Source organism: Neodiprion virginianus, chromosome 5 (assembly GCF_021901495.1).
Source record: "Neodiprion virginianus isolate iyNeoVirg1 chromosome 5, iyNeoVirg1.1, whole genome shotgun sequence".
In the NCBI taxonomy this organism is placed as follows: domain Eukaryota; kingdom Metazoa; phylum Arthropoda; class Insecta; order Hymenoptera; family Diprionidae; genus Neodiprion; species Neodiprion virginianus.
Window position 1 is genome coordinate 3017621 of NC_060881.1, and position 12791 is coordinate 3030411.

At 38.6% G+C, this 12791-nt stretch overlaps 2 protein-coding genes across 6 annotated transcripts in view; both read right to left on the reverse strand.

Annotated features, from left to right (window-relative positions):
• LOC124304603 (serine/threonine-protein kinase tousled-like 2) overlaps positions 1 to 5491 on the reverse strand; it is a 35986-nt gene extending 30495 nt beyond the window's left edge. For 2 of the 5 annotated variants that reach the window (XM_046763057.1, XM_046763054.1), the window contains exon 1: positions 3363 to 5491. In XM_046763057.1, coding sequence (XP_046619013.1) covers positions 3363 to 3393 — 31 coding nt within the window. In that variant the 5' untranslated portion in view covers positions 3394 to 5491. The remainder of the gene's footprint in view (positions 1 to 3362) is intronic. The other 3 variants (XM_046763062.1, XM_046763060.1, XM_046763056.1) reach the window with 2 other exon arrangements.
• Positions 5492 to 7772: 2281 nt separating this feature from the next.
• On the reverse strand, positions 7773 to 12754 carry LOC124304605 (late secretory pathway protein AVL9 homolog). Its single transcript, XM_046763070.1, has 9 exons — positions 12479 to 12754; positions 12129 to 12326; positions 11692 to 11920; positions 11413 to 11602; positions 10810 to 11329; positions 10581 to 10715; positions 10045 to 10433; positions 9874 to 9962; positions 7773 to 9787 (listed from the first exon to the last, which is right to left on the reverse strand). Exons 1-9 carry the CDS (start codon positions 12545 to 12547, stop codon positions 9579 to 9581), a joined length of 2028 nt encoding a protein of 675 aa, XP_046619026.1. The 5' UTR covers positions 12548 to 12754; the 3' UTR covers positions 7773 to 9578.
• Positions 12755 to 12791: the final 37 nt, after the last annotated feature.

Genomic DNA, 12791 nt, shown 5'->3' on the forward strand with positions numbered 1-12791 from the left:
ATTGCTAATTAATTACTTGTCGATTCGAATTTGTCCCCCCGCCGCCGCTATTTTTTCCCCTATTGAGAAGAGCCAAAAATGATGAACAACAATAACGATGATTACTTGCTAGGGAGAGATGTAAAAATGAAAAAAAAAAAAAAAGCGGTAATGACTTTTCCAATTTTTCATACACCGTACACACGTTGTGCAAAATTGTGAAAATTTTTCGCTACCCGGAGCGTTCGTTGAATCGACCGGCAAAATGAATCGTAAGTTGAGTATAAGTTGAAATTTGATAAATTCTGAGTAGCTGATTGACCGATTGAATTTGCGAAAGGAACCAGAATTATGCGGCAACAATATTGTTCATTTATTGAAAGTAACAAAAAGCGTATAACAATTCGTCGAGGCGTGCCTCTAAGTTTCTTGATTCGTCAAGATTACAGACATATGTAGGTCATTGCTTGTTTTGAAAAGTCATCAAGCAGCCGAAGAAGGAAGAAAAAAAAAAAAAAAAATCGACAAAATGGGAAATATCGCTTTAAATTTTTACCAACGTTTAACCGACAATTGTACCGCAATTGCGAGTTACTTCATACAGTTGACGTGATTTTAATGATTCACGTTTTCGGATAAAACCGTTGTTCATAAGTTTCAGGAATTTCTAAGGAAATAATAAGGAAACATATATACGCATATTATACATATGGATATTTGGAAAACTTGACTACTTAAAAGTCACTATAAAATTGCAAAATAGTGATTTTTTTCATTCCATTTTTCGTCTCGTTACTAACTTTAGTCTCTTCTCATTTTTCGATCATCACGCGCGATTCCCCCATATTAATGAAATTTCGTGTTTATCCTCGTAAGTTGAAATTATTGTACACAAGAATTGACGTTTTTATCTCCAGCCTTTATTCCAAATTTTCAAAACAAACAGAGATAAAGTCAGGCAAAATCCCTTCGAAAGAAATCAATTTAAACGAAGAACATTATTTTTGCCTATAATTATTTAATGCTGATGATAAAAAATATTCTTCAATATCTGAGGATTAAAAAATAGTCTACAATTGTTTCTACGGCACGTCCCACATTTCGGTCGGTGTTTTTTTTTTTTTTTCTATTTATACTTTTTAAACTCTCACGACAAACATAATTCTTACCGAAACTGTTGAAAAACATAGATATGGAAATGTTGAGGAAAAAGATGAAAAAAAAAAGAAAAAAAGAAAAAAGAAACAAATTAAAGAACCGAGGAAGGAGATAAAATCTAGACGTAAGTAAATTCATCGTTACGTTGCATCCGTCCTCAAGAGGAGTGAAGTAAGTTAAGCCTTAAATACTATGAAAACAAGACTAAATACACGTGAAAAAAAGTATGTACAACGACTAGACTTAGTAATAACTGATCGTCGTTGTCGTCAGAGACACGCCTTTTTATCAACCCAAATTTTAGATCACGAGGATAAACGTACCATTTAGTAGATAACATTGAGATTTTTCGAATAAGGAAAAACCACCGGTATTAATTCCGCAATGGATATTTGAAGTTGCTTAAATTTCAGAATAAGATTATATTTTTTAGAAATGTAAGTATTTTTCGTTTCACCCTTTTACTGCAATTTATCAAACAACTTTCAATTTAGTTCGATAGAATAAATCAGTGAATCAGTCTCGAGTATCGGCAGAGATCAGGTGCTCTATTGCGTAATTGAGAACCCAAAGTTATTAATTGGGAAATATTCATTTAGCAGGTTTGCTGATTGAATGTGGGAGGGGGAAAAAAAAAGTAGACTCGAGTTTCTCCTGCGCTATGAAAATGGTTGTGCCGTACAGCAAGTTGATGATGAAATTTGCTACGTATCTATAATTTTTTCGTTCGTTGTTGCTGCTCTTTCGGTTTTTAGGTATACAGTTTTTCAATCTAATATGGAAAAAGTTCCACCTACTCCACGTTTTATTTTTTAAAAAAAAACTTGCAACGACAAAGAGAAAATGAGATTTTAAATTTCCTAACGACAATCCCAAGTTTTCCAAAACCCAGCAACTAAAATTTCTACCTTCGTCGGTAACTTAATTATCTTTTGCTTTTAGTGACGAAAAAAATAAGGCATAAACATTTGTAGGCTTTAAATAAAATTTTAAATCGTTGCGGCCACCGAACGAATCAAGAATTACAATCAATCGAAGGATGCCAGCACGCGTGCAACAACGTTCAAGTTTCAGGATCAGATAATTGGCATATCTTTTAATGTTTATCTCGCATAATGTTACTTGAACTTATTTGTTCAAATTGAGAATTTTCATACATATATTTTTTTTTTTTTCCAAGACAATGATCCTGACTAAATCATTATCGGTATTCAAACAAGACTGAAAACCAGCTTCGGATGAATTTATCAAATTAGACAAGTCTCTTTGATGCCAACTATTGAACAGAGAATTCATAAATACCGTATCAAGAGTGGCGGCAATTTTGTTATCATGCGAGTTGAAGGACTGCAAGAACCATCGGACAATTTAAGCTATCGGTATGTTTGCGATAGAAGTATTTCAACCAAAGTGAGAAACTCAAAGGAAAGTATAGATTCGTCGAAGGTTTGACAATCGTGGTCTAATTGTACTTCACGTTCATTCTATGGCCAAAAAATTAATCTCAATAGTATCGACCTGGACCAGAGATAAATATTTCCAGATTTACTCAATGCAACAAAAATTAACAAATAGTAAATTAAAACTATTGAATATATGTACATGCAACAACTTTGCGATCTTCTTAAAATTTGGAGCAATTTTTTTTCAATCAGTCGAGGTTTTCCTACCAAGGGAATAGGATTATCTTTTTAACGGTAGGAACGGAGAAGCGTAACCAGTGAAACGTTTGCTGCCATTACGCCTTAGTGTAAATTCATAAAGCAAGAATAGTTTGATAGAACAAATAATGACCAACGTTCGTCAAAGTGAGTGAAAAATAATCTCTCAAAATCCTTGGTGAGAGCAGATAATCACCGTAGATAAGAGAAGAAAACTTACGGGAAAGAAATAATTTCAGGTAATCGATGTTTCGATAACGATTATTAAAAAGACCCGCAAAGCTTTCTAGAATGAAAATTCATTGCTGTAAAAATAACAAAAGAAAGTATTGCCGCGTGAAATATTAATCCGGATGATCAGCTGATTCAACACGCGATGGATGAAAAACTTTACTCATATACGGGAGGATATTGTTGCAGGCAAGTTTGGTATTAGACGCGCTTGGTAAAATGTAGCGATATCGAATGTGGGGTTGAGGAAGAAACGAGTAAACGATGATGATGATGATGGTGATGTTGATGATGAATAATTAAAGAGACAAAGAAATAAATCTTTTGACTCACCACCACCAGAGTTCCAGCAGTTATCAGTCATCCCTGTTTATCCATCGGCAAAGTTTGGCACCGGTTTCACACAACCACCAATATCCGAACTGCTGAACCACCTTATATCACAACACAGGTCGTTTTACAAACTCGCAAAGAATACATCAGGGCTACACTTTGGCCGATAGAATATTTGACTATGAACATTTTCACTACAGCAACAAAATGGTCAACAGCGTTGTACTTAACTTCACCACGTTACTTATCTCTTCTCGTTGTCTGATTATCCTCGACGACGAGCACTTGCTTCTCTTGTGTCGGTAACGAATCCGACGATGCAAAAAAAAATTCCCCAAATCCTTCTCCAATATGATGTAGTAACGGAAATAAGATAAAATACGTGGTAACTGATCGAAGAATGAGGTTATGAGGAACAGAAAAATATCGTTCCCAAGCCCTTGATCGAACAGTTTTGCGTTTCTTTTGTTTTTACGCACTTTTTCAAACGTTTTCAGCTCGTTTCCTTCAACGCTTCAGGATATGAATATCCGTTTATAAATATTAATCATCGGCGTATACGACTTTCACGATATTATATTTTAAATGGAAGTGTTACATCTTTCATCAATTGTCAGATATATTTCACCGAGAGCAGCCTGTTTATAACGTAACACGTATACACACACAAACACACGCACGCAAATTCACTTCGATTAATAATATGAAGAATCGGCTTATGTTAGAATTTTATACCGAGTAGTTCAACGTAGCTACGCGAATAATTTTCAACAATATTTCACCGACGAACGAACACCCCGAGTTTAGGGCCCGTCCGTCCCTCCCTCCCAAGTGTGCAGTAGTTACGTTATATATCTATCTATGTAGTCGTTTGCCAACGAGTTTCATGAGAGTTTGAGGTTATCGAACGATCAATAGGAATTTTTCGACGGATCGCGCTGATCCTCAGCGAACATCCCGTAGCCGGGGATATCGGTTAGCCACGTTACGAAAACGAAATTCGACATTGTTTTAGACACTGGGTAACAAGGAGTAAAGTTTGAGAGTAGGAAATTTTTCCTATCCTTCACCACCACCACCACCACCACCACCCCACGGCAGACGGGATATGTAGGTATTTTCCTTCTTTTTTCCTGTCGTTTTTTTTTCCTCTCTTTCTCTCTCTCTCACCGTCCGTCCTTGTTTTTTTTTCTCCTCTCTTTTAGGTATACGTCTCTCTCTTTTGTTTCTTTTTTTGATGTTCTCCGTTTTCCACCCAACTTCCTTTCCTTACCTCTCCTCGTCAACTCTCGCGATCGTTGCTAACTTTACTTCCTAAAAATTTCTCTTTACCGACGCCTTTTTTCTCTCAATCTCTCTCTCTCTCTCTCGCTCTTAGAATTTCTTTTCCTCTATATGCGTATATATCTCTCTCTCTCTCTCTCTCTCTCGCTCTCAGACACACACAAACGGCACACTTCACGTTCTTCTTATCCCACGGGTAATTTTTGTTTCCTCTCTTCACGTCGCAACCCGCGTTTATTCCCTCTTCCCTTTGCCGTTGCCGTCTCTCCTTGGGCTACTTTTATCGAATTGACGACGACGACGACGAAGACGACGAAGACGAAGACGGTAATGGACGATTATAGGGGATGATGATCACGCGCACGGATTAACGGAAACATTTCAATGTTGAGAACGTGCATTGTTAAAGGATATCGAATTGCGGACGTGTGTATGCACCGTTTGTTATCAGAGAGGAAGAAAGGAGAAAAACTCATCTAAAAGATGGCCGCCGCCCGCCGCGAGTTGCCGATTTATCCCTTTCTTGCATGGCCACTTCTTTTATAAACAATGAACGCGTGAAATGAATGAACGCGCCTGGAACGTCCGCGCGCCGAGGGCTCGGAGAGCGATCAATTTCAACCGACAGTTCGACACTTTCTTTAACACGGTGATAAACGAACGTCGTCCTTTAAATATCACTATTCCGAGCTATGCTTACTCGCGTACCAACGGGATTTACACGTAGGGTATTACACCGACTTGTTACAACAATCACCGCATGTCCGACTGACTGCCACAATCTCAAAACTGCTCCAATTTTGTTTTGCATGCATAGGTGACGACAGTGACGTCGGCTTGCCTCCTCGCCACCTCCTCCTCCTGCTCCTCCTCCCCCCCCCCGCTCCTCTTCTTCTCGCGCCGCCGGGCCCACGTTCGTCGGCGCTGCTCGCCCGCTGCTTACCACCTTCGGCTATTATCGGTAAACTACGATGTTTATTCGGTACATCAATCGGCTTGTTACTACACACTACGTACACTGCAGCCACACAGCTTGATGCACGGAGCCCGGAGATTAGGAGGCCACCGGCTTAATTTTTCCTCGACAATTTTCATTACCGACAGACAGACGTCAGTTTTGCGGCTGTTTCATTCAGCCTTCTCCTCCTTTTTCGTTCACGTATTTATCTTTCGAGATAGCCGGGACGTAGTATCAGTTGGTCCGTTACTTCCCGAACACCGCTGCTGGTTCGAATCTTCCGCAATAAAGGGTCTCGCGAGGTAGGGACATCGACATACCGCCACTCCGGGGCACCAGACTCTCGGTTAGATCGTTTTTTTATTGCTATTTTCGTTTCTACAAATCGATGATACCACGGACCATCGCGCACGCTGTGCGATTCTACACCGGGACCGGCTAGGCTGCAGGGAGCTACGAACCCGCCGTTCAATTCCACCTCTACTCCACACAAACGCCGCCACTAGAACGCTGCTGTCGCGCTCTCGCGACGTAATCGCGTTTGTAAACGCTTCCGCGGAGGGAAGAAAATGCGATCGTGTCACGCCGCCCGCAACCATAGATAATCCGTTGCATATCACAATGGTTCCGATTAGCCACGATTACACAGCTTGCGTATATATATGCGTGACTTTGTGTGTGTGTGTGTGTGTGTGTGTTGAAAGAAATGCGGTAATTGCGACGATGAATCCCCGCGAGTAACGATAACAATCGCTGATTAGTCGTTAGGCTGTTGACGTGTGATTTTCCAGCTGTCATACTCTGTCTATTCTAGGTATTGCAGAAAACTGCGCTGAGACGACTCTGTTGTCGATTGTTACATGTCTGCAGTTACATCTTACGCGTCATTTGGCGCGGTGCAAACAGTTGAACTTGAATTTCGTCATCGTGTTTTCCGTAATCAGCTATGAGAGCGATTAAATAAGTACATGCATACACGACGGTGTGAAAAAAATCAACAACTCTCGCACGTTGCACGGAATAACCTTCAAATCATTTAGCGAAATTTTCTGAATACGTCGTGATTACCTGTACGTATGTAAACAATAGACAACGGGTGTCGCTTGGAGCCGACTCAAATCGTAGATTCTATTAGTCGAATTGCTGGGTAACTAAGTATCACGGGCATTTAGTCACCCATAATTAACTCTAATTGTAAGACAAAACTTGCGTACGGCGATTCTCGTATGTCATAAACACGTCAGAAGCTTGGAGTCGTAAAACACAACATGCGTGCATATGTGTTGTAATTGTACACACGTACGTAATCTACGATACGTAACATAGTCAAGGTCCGCACAACGTGTTTCGAGACCAAGGTGTGCGAATGCGCGATCGGTTGTTAATAATTAAAGTTCCTAGGCCCTTCGCTGCTCCATTGGCTATCAGACGATTCCCCGGCCAATCAACGTCACTCGGTCACCAAATGTCATTGCGGGCAGGGCACTGGTGCACGCAGTGACCTTCAAAGTGATGACGAGCGTATGACGTCACCGTAGTAGTACCAGATACCTCCGCGGTACTCAACCGCGGACGTCGCTATTTTCTCTACCAGTCTACACAGCGAAAGCAGGGTCGTGCTAAGTGCTTGTTCTGTATCTTTGTCATTCCGGGGCGGTCAAAAGTAACAGAACAACAAGCATTTGATGCTGTTGTGGTCGTATCCTTACTGTCAGTCGGTCACTGTCGAACAGAGTAGGTAACGCACCTGACTTCAGCCCGTCTCCTTGTTTTAGCATCGTCGCGGATGCTTCGAGTTCGGTGTGTTGTTGCCGTTGCAAAAAAGTTTACTTTTAATACACGAGCGAAGATGTTCAGAAAAGGAAACCGTGTACGTTTTTAGTTCAAAAGTGCGCGACGACATTGGTTAATCGACATATCTGTGATCAATTAGAAACCGCTGCGAGGAGGCGGCGTTAATTCGAGCATTTTGCAACCTGAAAGTTATGACAACAATTGTCCAGCACACTTGTTCAACAAGGTTTTTCTTTTGTTTTTCAAACATACACGTATATTATTTCGAGTAACTATCTCGATTTTTATAATCTTTAGTTCCATTTTTCTAGTTTGATGTTACGATATCTTAGGTTATTAACTAGTTAATTGGATTTCTTAAAATAGGCAATATATACACGGGATCTCTAAGTTGTTTTATTTTCATTGCATCTAAGAGTTTACTTCTGACATTTTCCTACTTCAATCGTTATTTGTTTAGTTTTTTTTTTTTTTTCGTATTACCTTCAAATTTTAACATCGTTATAAAATGCTATACAAATTTTCTGCGTACATACACATGCTATATCGTATAATAGGGTTTTCAATTTAGTGCTGTATGTGAAAAGATTTATGAGTCTGAATTGTATTTCTTTTACTTATTTGTGTTTTTAAACAGACGCATTTTTGATTCAGACTTTCATTTGTGGCAAAGTGTGACAAAAAATTGTTACATAGAATATATGACAACGTCGAGTTTAAACACGTCATATCGGGTCTTGCGTTAACATACACGTTTCCATAGAAGTCTTTTTTTAGTACATTGTTCAGAAATTACAAATACAATGAGAAAAAAATGAAAATGAAAATAAAGTAAGTTTGTTATACATATGCTATGTAACGATAACGCAAAAACAGTATAGGAAAATGTATATTTATGCATATATTTCAGAATGGTAGAGCGCTAATACTTATGTAATTACACGGCTATATATATATATAGTTATCGTTATATATTAGTTATCACATTCTGTCAAGTTTTGTTTTTAATATAATGCGACTTTGATTTTCGCTTCATCTTTTCTTTAATAATTTTGATAGAGCAAGATTTGTGATTGCAAAGAAAGGAATAACGTTTCAATTTCAGTGTAATGACTGATCGCTAATTTGTCAATTAGTTTCTTTACCTAAATTTCGAGTGCTTCAACATAAGTACAAAAAACATAACTTTTCTATCACGTAATATACAAAGATTTTTAGTGTTTTACTTATGTGTATGCATCGAGTTATGTATTACTGCTCGATACATCTTAATTACTAATACAGATAAGATCATTTTTGTTTACAAGCTCATCTATGAAACTTAACACTATCTACAACTATTTTTATATATATATGTATTATCATATAAATGATTATTGTGATATCAAAAATGACCCTGGTTTCGTAAGATCTAAAATAAATAATAATCTATGCTCCAAGTTCAATGGCATTTCGAAACGGTACAACCAAAAACCATGCTTCAAAATGAATGAAAAATGTTGCAAATCGATTTTTTGCATACTGGGATTATCTTAAAATCAAAGTTGATTAAGAAACGATTGGCTGCACAAATACTCTTTTAAAACGGGGATCATGTTGATCGATAGACGTTCCCAAAATTCTGCTTGTGTGATTTGTAATTTTTATAATTGATACAACAATAATATTGCCCAAATTGTGTATAGGTATAGTTGTGGTCAAGCTAGATAACCCTGGTAATTGATTTTCAAACATTATTGAACGAATCACTATTCCACACATTTTTACGCAGCTCGGAGTTTGGAGCAACGTCTTGATATTCCAAAGAATACATGGGCTCTTTTTAGCTCTACATAATATACACATCTACATATGAAGTGCATGCATATAAAGTGAAATGTGTTAATCAAAGCTGTGACTCAGCATAAAGATAAAACGAAAAAAAAAAAAAAATGATTGCAAAAAAGTAAAAAGCGACAAAATTGCGATCATTTTTTTTTTTCTTACATCCAATGACACACGTCACAAATTTCTCTCAGACTCACAGTGAATAAGATAACTGAAGAATAAAAAATGAAAATACCATCTGTTACATTAGGCAGGGTTTTTGATAGAATTAAGGAAAAGTTATATTCCTGAAGTCAACAGCTTTGATTTTTCTAATTAGCGTGATAATGAAATTGGTACAACAACATTTCTGATTACTGTGTAGCAACAGATGTGTCTACTTGACTTGGTGGTACTTCAGGAGATTCCAATCCAACACTAGATTCATTTGCTAAATTTTGAACAATTTCTTCGCATTCTAGTGTAGCTTCTTCGTTTCTCGTTTCTGAATCAGCAACTTGAACGGTGGTTAAAATGCTCCACCAGTTAGAAAATGCACCTTTAGCTTGTGAAATTGCGCCACCTTTGTACAAAAAAAATATGTGAATAAATTAAAGTACGGTTTGTTTAGAAACTTGCGATTCGTTATCTCTGTTAATTCTTACTCACCTACGGCTTTTCCAGTTGTAGCTACTGCTCTGCCGGTCGAAGCCATCGCTTGATTAAGTTTTCTACCGCTTTCCGTGTTTTGCATAGTGCTGTAAGCGAAAAATATCGTAAATCCTTAGTTGTTAATTATTCACATGCCGAAGCTGACCACTTCTCAACGAAATAACTTACTGCGAAAGACGCAGTTTCATATCCTGAACCGAAAGCTGTCCTGCAAAAGGATGACCAGACTCAATGCTGTTTATTTCAGGCTTCTCGTTGCTGCTCCATATTTTGTAATTGTGAGTATTTTTCCAAGCGGATACAAATGCGGAATTGAAATGATCCGACTGACGGGTGTCCTGTTGTAACGAAGTTCGCAACAAGCTTAGTAGGTACACACGAAACTGTGTTCTGATCCATTCATCTCCGCCTTCCCAGCCGACACCGTCAAAGAAAACGTCCTTGCGTGGCTCAGCCACATGCCTCACGACATAGTCGGCAAATCTCAAGTCCTCGGTCGTCAAATGTAGCTGCCGTCTCAACTCTGGATCAGTAGCCTCGATTCGTGCTGTCTCAACCTTAGTCAAATAAATAAAGTGGATAGAGAGATTAATAAGTTGTGACAAAGTTCCGCCGTGGAATTCTTAACTTTTCGCAGTTTGCTAGGATTGTGACATTGTCGAGCAATTGGTCAAATTTGCAATAAACATACAACAATGGATTACCTCGACTAAGACATCAATTAACTGTTTCTTCTGCTTGAACAACACGTTTGTAGCTCCGACAATGTAACCTCTGACATTAACATCGCCCAGCAAGTCGAGGTATGGCAGTGACAAGTACGGCAGACACAAGTAGCCCTTGAAATTAAACAAAGGAAATTGATTTTCTTGTGCTGCAGGACTTGTGTTGAGTTATTGCAGTTAGTAGTTGTTAGTAGACGCAGTTACATACTTTTGAAAAGAGACCAAGAGGTAGACCACAGAGTTCAGGATTAACGTGAGCAATTTGAGTTATGTTGTTGGTAATCCGTGCATCTGATAATGCGTCACTGCTTGTATCACGAGGAAGACTGTTGCCAAGTTCGCCCGTACCTAACGTAATAGTATTTATACTATGAACTTTGTGAACACTTTCATTTGGCTTCGGGCACTCTTTGAAATCTATATCATCAGCCACTGACTCGTTACAATCTTTTGTTTCAACCATTGGAATGATTTTAGCATCGATATTTTCATTTATATAATTCGTGTTCAATGATGGTACAGTTATTCTCTCGTCCATACACTTTCCTTCCATTGTTTCAATTGTCTTATTATCGCTCATACATATCGATACATTTTCCAATTCGTCCTCCCTTTCTGAACAATTTTTGATAACTTCGCCTTCTTTTTGACGTAAATTTGAATCGAGATTTCGTACGGGACTGTCTTCTTGGTCAAAGTTTGGAATCGGAGACATAGGTCTAGAGGGCCTGAGAAATGAAAATTATTCTCTAAACTGAATTACTGACGACTCGTAATGCTCCAATTTAACTTCACAAAGTTTGTGCTTTACCTGACACATGCAGCCTGGTGCAGTCCGTGCTCGATCATACCAGGGTGCAGTGACAACAGAGTCAGTATAGCTGTGCAAAGCGGCTGTACAGGAGACTGATAAAATACGATTTTTCTCTCCAGCAAGAGAAGCTTGAACAGCAATAGAGCCTTATGGCGAAAATGTAGTATGAAATCCCGAGCAGACAATCCTATGATTATCAAGATTTTATTATACAAATAAGAAACCATTAAAACCCTGGCGAATTTAATTGTCATTGAAGAAGATAATCATAGTTACCAACAAAAACCTGGGGTGGAATCCTACTTTCAGTGCTCATGCAAGAATTGAGATGCCGGTATGTGTCTTCAAGCAGTGACACCTTGCTAAAATCTCCTTCGTCAAAATAGGCGTGCGTTATTAAAGCCATTTTTACTTGGATGTGGCCATACAACGGCAATGTGCTCAAAACACAGACAGACTTTTGCACTGTTCCTCTGGTTATATCTGAAGTACGGTTCTTCAATTTCTGATGAAAAGTGAACAAATACTTGCCATTAAAAATCCATCTAAATTAGTATCGCAATAATCGAGAGTCATTTTAATTAGAACGAGACACATCTAATCATCCCCTTACTCCGTTGTGTGACATATTATGACCCATTTATGGCGTATTTGGGTCGAATTGAACAAATCAACTTTATTGCACGTATGATTGGGATTGGTCAAGGGTTTACCTCAACTGGTATCTGTCTAAAACAAGATACCCCATAAATTGTGCGTTTGGGATCGCTAAGGCTGGGTAGATGGAAATAAACTGTATCTTCGTCATAGTTATGAGAGCCGTCAGGTAGAGACAGTGTTGGCAAGTATTTCCAGCCAGTGGGACACTCGTTTGGTGCATCAGGAACTAGCGGTGGGTATGAGTATTCGACCTGGAGAAAGAAAACCGTCAATACTGATATTGATAGAGGCCAGGTGAAAAAAACATTTCGGTCAACTTTACTTCTGTTCTTTATCTCTTCCGCTTGTTTTTTTTTTTCTTATTGTTTTTTTTCTTTTTGTTGTAAATATTGGTCTCGTCTACCTGACATCCTTTCTTGTGGTGAAATCCAACAACAATAACGTGAAGTATCGGTCCCGTTGATTCCGCCATTGTTTATATACAGGTACCGTTTGGTTGATTCGCCTTTTATCAATTTATTGCGCGTTTGTTACAAAATACGTGGATTTTTTGCTCTCCATTTCAACGATTGTGGGGCTATTGACACCCCCTTTACTGACCACTGACGTGCTGATGGTAGCAGACGAATGACATGCGCCATGCTCTCATCCCTCTCGTTTTTAACCGAGACTTATCATAACATCCAGGGTCGACATAGAGTGGTAACTCTACTTGT